We start from the raw sequence: 14,240 nt of genomic DNA, 5'->3' as shown, positions 1-14,240 counted from the left end.
GATCTGTTCTTTTTTTTTTTTTTTTAGTTTTTCTAAAGAATGGCTCTTTTCCTGGAGTCCTCCACAGTCACAAATGCTCATTAAGAGCCAGACTGGCTGCTAACCTTTTGTTGGTGGTCAGATCAATGCTGTGCTTCCCTCGAGATCAGGTCATAGAGACGTGCTGAAAGTTTTGTTGGCTGTGGTCTGTCTTCCTCCAATGGAGAAAGGTAGTTGGTGGACTCGTGACACCGCAGGCTTTGCTTTCCCCAGGATGGATTTGGCACAGGAGTGGGGAATGTTTCAGTCTGCAGTCAGTGAGAAGTTCCAGTGGGTTCAGTAGGGACCTGCACAGTGGACCTGGATTTGATTCACAGTTAGTAGATCACTGGATCAAATAGGTTTGGTAGGACAAGGGACTTAGGCCCATAGAATAACTATGCAAGTCGCAAGATATGGAAAGTAATCTCCGAATCTCTAGTGCGAGCTCATGGCTTGCTTTAAACATATCAAAGTTTGCAAAAGGTTCTTTTTCAGAACAGGTGCGGGAGGTATTCCCAGGTAGTCCTGAAGATTATTACTCTGATAAAAGAAAACAGATAGGCGAGACGGCGTGAGTTTACAACAGCACCGTTTTTATTTAAGCTGTTGCAGTGTTTTCAGTTTAACAGAGGATGGTATGCCATGCTAGGCCGACTGCATGAATGGCACACACACACGGTAGGCTACAGGAATGATGTTATACTTTTGGAGCAGGCCTCTGGGCCTTCCTTAAACTTTGAATTGTTGAACTGGTGGAGGGATCTTGATTTCCTGTCCCTTCTCCAGCCGCTTTTCACTGTCAATGAGATAGTTCACTCCATCGATGACCAATTGTACCAGTTCCACCTGGAATAACACAAAATAATAAAAATGAATAGTAAAATAATAATAAAAATAAATACATAAATAAAAACACCAACTGAAAGAAGGAATTCAAAAAAGAATCTAAAAACCTATCTTTTTGAAGCAGCATTTACCAGAAACAATCAGCTGGTAATACCTACTCTGTAGAGCCTACGGAGCCTGGATGCCTGGAACGCCCTTCTGGAGGAAGTGGTGAAGACTAAAACTGTGAAGGATTTCAAAGGGGCATGGGATAAACACTGTGGATCCGTACAAGGCTAGAGGATGGGAATAAATAAAGCTAAACCGGCACAGAGCGGCAGTTACTACCCTTAAGAGAAACATGGGGGAAACCTGCACGGAGCAGCAGTGACTGCCTTGGGAAGCTTGCTGGGCAGACTGGATGGACCATTTTGGGTTTTTTTCTGCCGTCATTACTATGTTACTATGACCTTCTTCCCCACCCCCCTTCGCCCCTTTGCCACCCAACCAATCCTCACAACCCTGGTACAACTTAGCTTACTGTTTTCTGATTTACTTTTTAAATTTATTTAAATTTATTTCTATTTCTTTTAATATTTATCTCTGATGTTTTTATTCTGTTAGTTATATTCTGTCAAACTGTCCACGTAATGTTCTTATTATTATTATGTATGTACTGGTTGTTAACCGTTTTGACTACCCCCCCCTCCCCCCGGTAAAAAAAAAGGGTATATAAAAACTGTCTAAATAAATAAATTAAAGATTACTAATGATTTCTGTACATCGGATCACCTTTTTGTTCTATTTAGTGATCCAAGGAAAGGAGGAAAGGCTTCAAAGGCTACAATCACAAGGTGGCTGAAGGAGGCGATCAGGTGGACATATTTCTAAGGGTCAGACTGTGCCTGCAGGTTTACGAGCTCACTCGACTTGTTCTCAGTCGACCTCTTGGGCTGAGACTCAGCAGGTGTCTCCGCAGGAGATTTGCAGGGTGGCTACATGGAAGTCACTGCACACTTTCACCAGGCATTATCGTTTGGATGTTGGTGAAAATGTTCTGCGAGCAGGACTCTTCAGGTCCCACTCAGTTTAGGGGAACTTAAGTACATACCAGAAGTCTGGTCTGATCCGGGTATGTACAGGGAAAGGAAAGTCGGTTCTTACCTGCTAATTTTCATTCCTGTAGTACCACGGATCAGTCCAGAGACCCGCCCATTTACTGGAGGGGAGAGTCTGCCACTCGCACTGTTGTTTGGTACTGTGTTGTACATAGTGCAGAGTTTTGGAGGTTTCCAATGTTGTTCACTTACTTTACTTTTGGGAAACGAGGTTTCCTTTGTTTGGGTCACTTCACCTTCCTCCTGCTTGTGAGGGGAGGGAGTTTGCTTACAAAGTCGTTAATGCTACTATCATCTTGGCTTGGGTACAGGTCAGTACTGAGGGACTGCAGGTGGCACTCTGGGTTATGCAGCAGTGTCGGTGAAACTTTCTCTGTCTCCATCTGCTGGCAGGGAGGCAAAACCCAGGATTCTGGACTGATCTGTGATACTGCAGGAACGAAAATTAGCAGGTACGAACCAATTTTCCTATAGCGAGCAATCTCTACCTGTCCATCCTCACTGCACTCATGTATCAGTGGATAGGATTTTCACTGCAAATTTCTTTCATTCATTCCCCTTTAGTAGAGGTTTAGGTTTTTTCAATTGCTTCATTTGCAGTAGTTAAGTTAAAACGGGGAGTAAAGAAAGCACTCCTCAATTACGGAGGGTGATGTTCACTAAGCTGCCTAGCATCGAAGTACATGGGTACTTTTGTACCCTCAAATGTGTTCCCAGTTTTCAATGAGAAAGCTATTTAGGTAGTTTCTCTTTGAAACTTTGCTAACACCCGGGTAGAAATGGAGCCACATGTGCTCCCCCTGCTATACCTGTAGTTAGGATTAGGTGGGGGAAATGCCTGGAATATTCGATAGACTTGCATCGTTGTCTTCCCGGAACACCTATATTTAGGACCTGATTTATGAGGCTTTCCTCCCATTCTGTGTCTACAAGATAAGAGCCTAGTGCATCGAGTCCTTAAAGCTGCTAAATCCAGCCACCGAGTGATATTTAGCTGCTCCTCCTTGTGCAGTTTTCCAACAAGGGATCTAGTTGCCTAACTCCATAGTTAGGTGGTTTGATCCCTTTAGAAAGTCATCTTCCAGAATGTTAAAACATGCACTTTCAAGAAGCAGAAATAGGGAAAGGACATCTAGCGGTCGATATTCAAAAGCCATTTATTCGGACAACTGAAAAATTATCCATCTAAATGACAAAACTGGCATAGAGACTTATCTGGATAAATTCTAGCCTGATAGCTACTAATCTGGCTAGAATTTAGCTGGACAAGATGGGAGGAGCGGAGCTAGTCGGATAAGTTAATTAGCTAACTCCGATAGTCAAAGTTAGCCAGTTAACTTATCCGGCTAACTCCGATCGTGCTACTGACATCTCCTAGAGTTAGCCACATAAACATATCCGGCAAACTTTAAGATAGCCGGGTATATTCAGTGTTGAGACTTTGCCCCGGAATATACCCTGCTAATTAGCTGGAAGCGTTTATCCGGCTGACTGACTGAATATAGCCCCCTACAAAGATAGTATGAATAGTGCAATAGTGTCTCTGCTACACCTAACGTTCAGAAATACACAGAGAAAACAGTGAGATAATGAGACCTTTTACATCAGACCTTGGCAGGGTTGTGCCTGTGTTACTGATTTTCATGATAAGACATAACTATCACACATATGTGTTCTTCATTCTGTGGTCCTGTACAGGCTGCAGTACTGTTGTCTCATTCTACCTTTGCCGTACACAACAGTGAGCGCGGGAATTACCTCAGATTTTCCCAGGCGGTCCAGATTTGAGATGTCAAAGGTGCTACCGACCGCGGCAGTGTCCACCCCTCCAGTTCCTCTCATCTGCAGCCGGAGGTTCTCTAGGATTTTTGGGAAGCGTGCATCCTGAAAAAGAAAAGTAGACTCCGTGGTGATTTTGTGCTGGGTCATGCCAGGTCACCGATATGGAACCTTCTGGAATTTAGTGGCCTGGGCATGACAAAGGGAGGGGAAGAAAGGGTGCCAGTGGCCTGTGTGGCACCAAGGGAGGAAGAAGAATAAGGCACTGTGGAGAGCAGCAAAGGCAGGATGGATAGGGAGAGAAGGCAATGCCCTCCTGTTTTAAAAAGAAGATACAGGCATCTGTGATTTTGTTTATGTGCCGGAGGAAGAATGGAGAGGAGGGAATGGGAGGCGTAAAAGGTACTCATGACTTGACTCACGGTTGACAATTACCCCAGGAATGCCATTTTTGGCAGCCGCAGCTTCAGTGGAGGGTGGGCATCAGATGCTAAGTAGCCTCTATGTCATACAAAGCCCTGGATGTCTGCCCAGTGCGTCTGCTCGCCCTTAGTTTGGATTTCACAGAGCCAGGTAAACACGCTCACCAGACCCAGGCCCTACCGAACAATTTTAGCCTTTCCATACTTTGAGAGGGAGGCAATCGCAGCCCACAGAATCTTAAAAAAGTCATTGCACAAGGAAAAAGTGACACACGGCCATGCAAAGCCCAACAGCAGCTGAAGGCAGCCGGTTGATTTATCCTGTGCTGGTGCTGAGGAATGAATGCTTCTGGTGTCTGGAGTGCCGGTGGGCGCATTCTGCCACATCCCACGTTCAGCACCCACGCAGGCCTCATGTCTTGTGGCTGCAGGAAGACCTTTTCAGCAGTGAAATTCTGACCTTCCATCTTGATTTATTGCCAAAGGCTATCACAAAGGCCCCATCTCCGCACACTGGTGTCTGAGTGGAGGCCGTCTCTTGCTTTTTCTTTCTTTTTTCCTGCTACCCAGCCTTGCCCTCTGTGCTGCCTTTGGCCGTTCGGACATCACAGACCTATCCCTTTCAGCATTCACCTTGCTCAGCTTTGGTAAGTTGATGTGGACTCCGGCCCTCAGGCCAGTGCCCAGGTTGGAAGGGCAGGTCAAGACGTAGCCCAGCCTCTCGTTCCACATAAACTCCCAGCCTCTCTCCTGGATTAAGCGCTCCACCTAGAAGAGAAACAGAAATAGAGTAAACCCCCTTTTTTTTTTCTGCTTCACGGCTGCTGCTGCGCCTCCTCCAGTCGCCTGCTTTTTGTGAGGACGTGCAATTTCTCTTTTCACATTTCCTGTTGCCATAAGTAATAAACAAACAGGCTGCAGTAAGAGGCATTAGAATTTAACTAAAAGCCTCAGTAAGGCAAATCCTCCTTTTTTTCCTTGCTCAATAGATTACAATACTCTTATGTTCTATTTGTGTGTCTAACTGTAACTCTCCTACTTCCTGTAAATATAGATTGCTGACTGTTTATTCGATATTGGAGTTAAGATTGTATTTGTCTGAATGAGGGATAAAAGCTGCTCATATTACTTGTAAGCCACCACTGCAGTGTTTTAAATCCCTGGTGAGCTGCCATTTCCTTCTGTCCAGGATTTAAACAATGGATTTTTTCTGATGTCTAAAAAGAGCCCATATAAGATGATCTTGATGCCTGTATGCATTGTACAATCATGTGAAAATATCATTAGATTTATTGAGCTCACGTTTAGGGCTGAAGCTCACATACACTTTGTACGTGCAAACCTCAGCCCGAAATTTCAAAGGAACAAAAAGAAGTGACCACATAACGCCCATATTGACCTCACTTCACTGGCTCCCTATTACTGCACGTATTGCCTACAAATCAATGACCATAATCCACCAAATTCTAAACAATGATCATCAAGGTCTTAACACCCTAAACATAATTCCTCAAAATCCTCCAAGAAACCTACGCTCTAATAACTCAAGTTACCTAAACATCCCCACCATCAAAGATGCGCATCTGGCAACCACAAGAGAAAGGGCCTTTTCCATTGCCTCCCCTAAACTTTGGAACACCCTACCTAAATTCCTGAGAACCCAACACGACCTAAAAGCATTCAAAAAAGACCTAAAAACACTAATATTCCGCAAATTCTACAAGGACCTTCAGATGTCTCATCATCCCAACTCTCAACTGAACTCTCAGCTATAAACCCCTTAATACCTTCTCTCCATCCTGAACCTGCATACCCTCCTCATCCAACCTAATAATGCTTTCTGGACTTGATATGTTTATTTCTGAAAATGTTCACATTGTTTTACTGTTGCACAACTGCTAAGAAAAATGCATTCTTTGTAAACCATTATGATGGCTCTACCGAATGACGGTGTATAAAACTCAACAAATAAATAAATAAATACATAAACTGGGCAAACTGGTGGCCTAATTGGTAAAAGTGGTCATTTCCTTCACACATGCATGTTACAAAATTTGAAATTTTACTCACGTAACAGCCCAGCAAGTACTAAGGAAAATACACAAGTTACTTCTCCACGGCAAAATGATTAAAATTAGGAGCGCAAATACTCGCATATAGGAGATTTGCACCACTTATCCAGATACATTTTTACTTCTCTGGATAAATGGCAGCTTTGCTGTCACTTAATCACATAAACCGCTACTTATCCAGCTATGTTGAAAATACATGCTGCGTATGTTTTAGACACACGAGCGTGTTGGGTAGATTTAGGCGCATTTTACATAGCGTGCACATATTCATGTGCACAATCTATAATACATGAGCCTGAGCGCGCACACCACTCTACATGCGTATATGGGCTGCATGCGCTCATGTTTTTTATTGTCTTCATTTAATATGTGCCTGGCTATTTTAGAGTTTACACAAGTACTGGGTGCCCAAGCAGTGCTGCTCCAGAGTTCTTTAAAAATCTATTGACAATCGCAAAGTGCTGGTGTTGCGGACCATCATTTCTTTACCCAGGAGGCTGGAAAAACGTTTTCTGTCCTTAAAATGTGATCTGGACAAACAAGTGGTGAGGCCGGCCACTGTTCAGTCAGCCATCTAACTCTTCAGAGAATGACTACTATATCTAGCTGGGGAGTTTTCTGGAGTCACCCTGAGGACAGGGCAGGTTACTGATGCTGCTGGAGAGAATTACCTCCTTTAGGCCTCTGCAAAACCTCTCAAAGACCCGCTTCATGTTTCCTCCTTTCTCCATGGATATGATGCGGGAATGGTCTTCTTCGTTCACCCAGATGAGGAAGGTTTTCTCATTATTATGCCTTGAGAATACGACAAAAGAAAAAAAAAAGAGTGTAGGAGTGTATAGGGACAAGGTAGGAGCAGGTAGATATGGAGATCCAACATCAATCATTCTTTCTAATGCCGAAAAAGCTTGGGAGTCTTGCAGGAGAAGGCTGGTGTGTAGATGCCCTGTTTATCTAAGCCCTGCTACTGTGCTGTTCTTGCAGAGGGTGTCTGTGCTTTGGGACACAGATTCATGAAGGTGTAATACAGCATGTGTGCCCATATTGTGTCATAAATTAGGCAGATGCGTTTGTGTGTCAATCAGTGTGTACATGAGCATGAATATTTATTTGTATTTGCTTGGCTTGGCTTGTAAATGTGTGTGGAAGTGCGTCTGCATGCAAGAGTGTAAGCCAGGACATCTTATTCATATACACAAAGAGTAAATATCACAAATGTCAAAAGAATGAAAAAAAATCAGAGTAAGAAGACTACGTCATTAAATATGGCTATGATTCACATAAAACCACACCAAGCCAAAATATCCAAATATGAATTCCAAAATGGTCCCTATATTAGATTATATTGCTTAACCTTACTCTTCAAGATATAAGTAAGTCCTTCAGGGCTAGCCAGTTTGAACCCTAAAATGTCCCCATATGCTGATATTGGGATTAACCTTCCATGATGTGGCTGTCAATAGCCAATCTGGTTGCATGTGTAATGTGGTTAATCAATTTCACAGCCTTCTGTGATAGCAGCCAGAACATGTCTGATGAGTGGGAGAGGGGAAAATGAATACAAACCTGGGGAGGGAGGGTGACCTGGGGATAAAATGTAGCGGGAAGTGAAGTGCTTGGATTCTGAATAAGTTATGCTTCTACTCTTCACTTCAAATGTCCTACAGCAGGTTGATGAAACCCACCTCATTTCAGTTAATTGACTGGAGCTAAGATTTGGTTACCATTTGGTTGCCATGAGAGACCTTCATAGAGCACTTGTGCTGTCCACTAAGAGGCCATGTTGGCTGTACTAATGGGCTGCCATGAAGTTTCCAACTGATCAACCCACCAGCCACCCCACCCCCATCTCATAGCCCACATAGGACAAGAGAACTAAGAGGTTTCTCTCATTTTATTGTCTATGGGCAAGAGGTTTAGAAACATCTGACCATGAAAACAAACGTCACCATAAGAGACAGCTGAAAACAAGAGTTAGAAAGTATTCTATCACTCAACATACCAGATTCCACGAGCATCAGGCCAATCGCGAGCCATCCCTGCAGCTGTCAGCAAGGGGGACACAGGCTTATCAAACAGGAAATGATCCTTAGAAAAGAAGGAGAGAAATCCTTGAACCAGGAAGAACTAACCCCGTAGCAAGCAATCAAAAGTCCCAGAAGACACTCCAAGGGCCCAGATGGTCATTCAGGACGCAAGCATATTTTGTCTTTTCACATATACAGCATTGTGTTAAAGTGCATTCATCCCAAGCCTTCACTGCTTTCTCTTCTTCACTCCTCCCTCCTTCTTCGAAAGACTTACAATATCTAATCATTTGCTTGTTATCCCAGAGAACTATTACCTGTGAAGTTTCAATGATGCAAACACTGATACGGAAAATAAAACGGCAGAGAAAATGACTGGGAAAGAATCATTAAACTGAACACCCCCCCCCCCCCTCTCTAAAGGGTTTAAGAAGTTACAAAAAGTCAGACTAATTTAATGACCATGTCCAGACAGATAGTGTAATCCACTTAGAATATAAGAAATCTCAATTAAATAAGAAAATAAACAAACAAATAAATAAAGTGAAATGTTGGTGCTGGTTCCACAATGTCAGGACTGCAATTTTCCCCCAAACCCCTTATTTACTGCTTCCCTTAGGCAAACTAGGCGGTTGCTTAGAGCGCCAAGATTTGTGGGGCGGCTAAATCCCAGAGCCAATAACATCAAAGAAGGGAAATGTGTGCTGGAGCCACTGCCGCTGGTGGGAGGGAGCGCTGTGCTGGAGGTGAGTGCACCAGACACTCTTGCACCGGCTCTGCCATTTACTGTAGCGCTCTGCTGTCGTCCTGCCTAAGCAGTGACACTGGTCTGCTGCACTGAGACCGTGAGAGGCAATGGAAAGAGTGGCATGAGAGAGAGAGAAAGAGAGAGACGTCCTGTTAGATAAAGCAAGAAGCGATTGAAAAGGGAATGCATCAAAGAAACAGAAAGAAAGTAGGAAGCAGAGACCCCTGCATAGGAAAGCACAGTAAGAAACTGTTCTGGAAGGCAGAGACATTTTTCAGAGGGAAATACAGATAACGATATTAAGAAGATACAGCAAATAGGCACGGTTGCATCCTATCACATGTTTGCAACGTCCTAGAGTTTTCTTACATCAATCAGCTGCTGCTGCTCTTTTTCCGTCATCTCGCTGAGTCGATAGTACCGGCCGGTTAGGTCTCCCTTCAGCCCATTCAGCGCGTCCATTTGCACCTTCTCCACCTCTCGCCTTTCAGCGCGGGAACAAGCAGGGGGCAGGCTGAGTCCTCGGATGCTCCTCCCAGTGCGGACGCGGGAGGACAGGACGTAGCGCTCGTCAAAGAAGCCAGACTTAATCTTAGAATAACAGGAACAGAAATGTCAGAAAAGGCACTGCGGACCTCGCTGGCCTGGGGCTCGGAGACACACGGATCTTTTTTTTTTTTTTAATGAGCAAGCAATAGCTTGGATGGCAAGAGGTGAGCATGGCGTCTGTGCCTGTCTGCATGTCCATAGACATTGTATGTAGGAGAGCCTGTGCAAGAATTCAAGTCCTAGATGGTCAGCACGGAGCATTGAGTTTTGGATGACGTGAGATGGCGTTATGGAAGAATTCTGAAGATTTGTTGGATGCACATAATCTCAAATGGAAGGGTTCTTGAGATGGTGGGAGATGGGAGATCGCTGGTAGAAGACCTGACCAAAATGGCACTGAACGATGATGATAAGATGGAGAGATGAGGGCGGTGGATGTCTGCAATTTTGGAAGATAATAAATGGGGATAATGATGGGGGACCAACAGACTGAAGTGAAAAGGTTTGAAGGAATGGATTCCTTACTGGTAAAACAGGGAGATGGTCTGGCATTCCCAAATGATGCCAATAATGATAATAATTAGCATTTAGATGGTGATTTTTGTCCTGAAGCTCTTTACAGCTCTAGTTTTTCAGAAACCACCTCGAGGGTGGAATACTTAGCTATCGGTTTTAGTGGCTTATCTTCACGATAACTTCCAAAGAGCTGAGGGCAGAAGAAACCATAAGGAAAGGTGCCCTGCTATTAATAGCACTTGAGGGGGTGCCTGGGGGTGCGTTAGGAAAGCGGGCGCGGAGGGTTCACCGCCTGCTTTCAGCGCATTTTAATTTCATTGGTCCCAAAATGTTTAAATTGTACCCCAGTTCTGGAGGATGCCTGCAGAATAAAATATATCTAAAGAGCTTCATTTTCAGGTTTTATTTTATTTTACCTGGGAGCTGCAATGTTGGAAGAAATCAGTGGAAAATGACTTTTTCCACGGGTTTTCCTCTTGTGTATTATGTCAGTCTTCCACTGAATTTTTTGTGCTCAAACATTGAAATTCTCAGGCAAAATAAAATAAAACCTGAAAACAAAGGTCCCTAATATATCTATTGTCATTGAAATAATAAATAAAACCATTGTGCATGGAAGGAAGTTCATTTTTTTCTACTAATTACTGTAGATAACCACGATATTACACCTTTTTAACTATTTGCTGTCTAGATAATCATTGGTTCTCACTGGTTTTCTGAATACTATCCCTGTTTTAGTTGGCAGGAGATGGGGGAAGCTTTTCTTAAAATTTTAGTTGAATATAAATTTCCGATGAAGGCTGTCTTGGCCTATCCAAAATCATTTATTGCCAAAAAAAGAACAAAAAAATCACCCTAAAATGTTGATCTTCCTTCTACTCTGTCTATTGTTTTCTTAAAAAAAAAAAAATCACAACTTGTGTTGCGTTCTGACAGTGAGGGCCATCATGTTTAGGCAATTTAGGCATAAAATCAGCCCACAAATATACTCCTCGGACCTGCCCATTTCTCCCTTATGATTACTCATTAATCGTGCTTGTGCTCATGCTTTTGCTTTTCCTGGCCTGTGTTTCCTTATGCTGGACCTATCGGAGCCACAAGAATTTAAACAGACCCTGACCTTCCAAATGCTATTCTTTTTTTTTTTTTTCAGTTTATCAGTGGGGGTATTTTATTATTTTGACTTAAAGACATAAGAACATTTCCAAATCTGGCTTCTAGTAATAGGAAGAATCTTTAGCTCTTGCATAGGTCTGCTGAGTCAATCTGTGTAACACACGTGGAAGAATGTTTTACAAACCGATTGTTAAAAAAAGCACTTTTTAGTAATGTTGAGTTACTGGTGGCTTTTGTTTGCTTTTATGAATCTTAGGCAGTGACCCCCCCCCGAAGGAAAGACTTACGAAATGAATAGGAAAGCGGGTGAAAGTTAGTCCCTGGACCATTCAAAAAGAAAAGGAATTGGGAGCAGTCAGTTCTCAGGTAGGGCGAGCTGGGGAGGGAAGCAGGAGATACAGTCATGAATTTTACATGTCGGCAGATGGATAAACATGGAGGTAGATGAACCTTAATCACCGGATTATTAGAGGAAGAAGGGCGTGGTCATTTCCCAGACGGTTAGAGACCTGCTGGGACGCAGCAGGTGTTACATTGGGTAGTGGTGTGAGTAGCACAGTCATTTTCTAGGTGTTCTGCACAGAAACTGCTGTCCCGTGGCTCTCCAGTGGCTTTACCTCAATGGTGAGATGTTGGGCATTTACACACCTTGCTGGCATCCAAGTCAGTGGGATGTTTCATGGTTCGTGGGTTGTAGCCATTGTGTCTCTCCTGAATAACAGGGTCAAAGATTTCCGCAAACACCTGAAATATTGAAAGGCAATAATTAGACACCTTTGGTTATGGTCTTGACAGCAGAAATTATACTCAAAGAGGTTTCGGTTTACCCAAGGAAAAGATAAGTATCAGCTCTAGATGGGATGGTGATGCTGTTTTTCCCAGGGTTTAATTTGTAGACAAAATGGGTGACCAAAATGATAAAGGGGATGGAACAGCTCCCCTATGAGGAAAGACTGAAGAGGTTAGGGCTGTTCAGCTTGGAGAAGAGACGGCTGAGGGGGGATATGATAGAGGTCTTTAAAATCATGAGAGGACTTGTTGCGTCCGTCGGTGCTAGACGGCTTCGCCCCGTTTGCCTCACCTTGTTCACGGCTTCATCTGCAAGCCGACCTCTCTGGCATCCCCAGAACGGCTATGGTGCTGCCTCCCGCCATGCTCTTCCCAAGGGCCTACTAGGGTGTGCGCGCGCACGCCACCCACATCTTTATTCCAGCATTGGCGCGAACCTCGGGGGCGTTCCCCTCTACTGACGTCACGCCATCCGGGTATATAGCCTGTACTAAGTTGCTAGCTCGTTGAGTTAGCAAAGGATTGGTCTCAGCCGGTCTAAGCTACTCTGCCGCTTCCGTGCTGCCGCTGGAAGCTTTCTCTCTGCCCTTCGGGGTATTTCTAACCTGGGTACCCGCTCCTCGGGGGCCCTCTGCGTTATTTCAGGTGCCTTACAGGGATCAGGTACTCGCTCCTCGAGGGCCTGCTCTCCCTGCCTCGGTGCCACTACCAACTTCTTCAACCTGGTGGAATCGCATACCCACAGCAACCATGTGCGTAATCTCTCAGTCTATCTCATCCACAGTGCTACCTTGCTGGGAAACCTACACCGGAATTCCCCTATACCAACGGGGTGAGAAGGGTCCCCTCTGCCGAGGGTCCTGAGACTGCTACTTACAGACTACCTCACTACTGCCACCTCTGGTGGTATTTATTTTATTTATTTGAAAACTTTTATATACCGGTATTAGTATGCAAACATCATACCGGTTCACATTGTAACTAAAGGCAGAAATTACAATCAACAGGGAGGGGAAAACAAGGAGGATTATACATAGAGCAGGGGGCATAGAAAGTTAAAGCATTAAAACTGTAACGAGCTATTTAGAGGAATATATACAAGTTTAGGCAGATTATTTACAAGAGTTGAGGCTGTAACGTGCTATTTACAGGAAAGAATACAAATTTAAGTGGGTTACTTATAGGAAAGTATAGGAGAGGGTTCAGGAGGGCGGGGGTTGGTAGGGGAGGGGGAGGAGCAATAATTTAGGGTCAAGGGGGGGGAGGGGGAGGTTAGTCAGGGTAGGCTATACCTCAAGCTGCACAATAAAAGAACTAACTCTATGTTTGTGCGTCTGCTTTTAGCCCAGTACTGTGGCGCCTCACGGGGCTCCTCCCCGTGGGCGTGGTCATCTGCCTCAGTACCTAAGAATCCACCCAAACACTGCTTAACCATAACAGGACTAGAACGGGTAAATGTGAATCGGTTATTTACTCTTTCGGGTAATACAAGGACTAGGCGGGCACTCCTTGAAGTTAGCAAGTAGCACATTTAAAACTAATCAGAAAATTCTTTTTCACTCAACACACAGTTAAGCTCTGGAATTTGTTGCCAGAGGATGTGGTTAGTGCAGTTAGTGAGCTGGGTTTAAAAAAGGTTTGAATAAGTTCTTGGAGGAGAAAAGTCCATTAACTGCTATTAATCAAGTTGACTTAGGGAATAGCCACTGCTGTTACTGCCAACATAAGAACATAAGAAAATGCCATACTGGGTCAGACCAAGGGTCCATCAAGCCCAGCATCCTGTTTCCAACAGTGGCCAATCCAGGCCATAAGAACCTGGCAAGTACCCAAAAACTAAGTCTATTCCATGTTACCATTGCTAATGGCAGTGGCTATTCTCTAAGTGAACTTAATAGCAGGTAATGGACTTCTCCAAGAACTTATCCAATCCTTTTTTAAACACAGCTATACTAACTGCACTAACCACATCCTCTGGTAACAAATTCCAGAGTTTAATTGTGCGTTGAGTAAAAAAGAACGTTCTCCGATTAGTTTTAAATGTGCCCCATGCTAACTTCATGGAGTGCCCCCTAGTCTTTCTACTATCCGAAAGAGTAAATAACCGATTCACATCTACCCGTTCTAGACCTCTCATGATTTTAAACACCTCTATCATATCCCCCCCTCAGTCGTCTCTTCTCCAAGCTGAAAAGTCCTAACCTCTTTAGTCTTTCCTCATAGGGGAGTTGTTCCATTCCCCTTATCATTTTGGTAGC

General features: G+C 44.0%; 1 protein-coding gene across 2 annotated transcripts in view; it reads right to left on the bottom strand.

Moving 5' to 3' along the window:
• The window catches only part of CKMT1A (creatine kinase, mitochondrial 1A), a 40,153-nt gene continuing 25,913 nt past the window's right edge, over positions 1 to 14,240 (bottom strand). For both annotated transcript variants that reach the window (XM_029575405.1, XM_029575406.1), the window contains exons 4-10: positions 11,842 to 11,937; positions 9,382 to 9,603; positions 8,240 to 8,325; positions 6,909 to 7,032; positions 4,799 to 4,933; positions 3,723 to 3,848; positions 1 to 867 (exon numbers count right to left, since the gene is read on the bottom strand). In XM_029575405.1, the coding sequence (XP_029431265.1) occupies positions 751 to 867; positions 3,723 to 3,848; positions 4,799 to 4,933; positions 6,909 to 7,032; positions 8,240 to 8,325; positions 9,382 to 9,603; positions 11,842 to 11,937 (906 nt within the window). In that variant the 3' untranslated portion in view covers positions 1 to 750. The remainder of the gene's footprint in view (positions 868 to 3,722; positions 3,849 to 4,798; positions 4,934 to 6,908; positions 7,033 to 8,239; positions 8,326 to 9,381; positions 9,604 to 11,841; positions 11,938 to 14,240) is intronic.

This window comes from Rhinatrema bivittatum, chromosome 13, assembly GCF_901001135.1.
Source record: "Rhinatrema bivittatum chromosome 13, aRhiBiv1.1, whole genome shotgun sequence".
Classification (NCBI taxonomy): Eukaryota; Metazoa; Chordata; class Amphibia; order Gymnophiona; family Rhinatrematidae; genus Rhinatrema; species Rhinatrema bivittatum.
The sequence above is the reverse complement of the archived record's forward strand: the minus strand, read 5'-3'. Positions and strand labels throughout refer to the sequence as shown.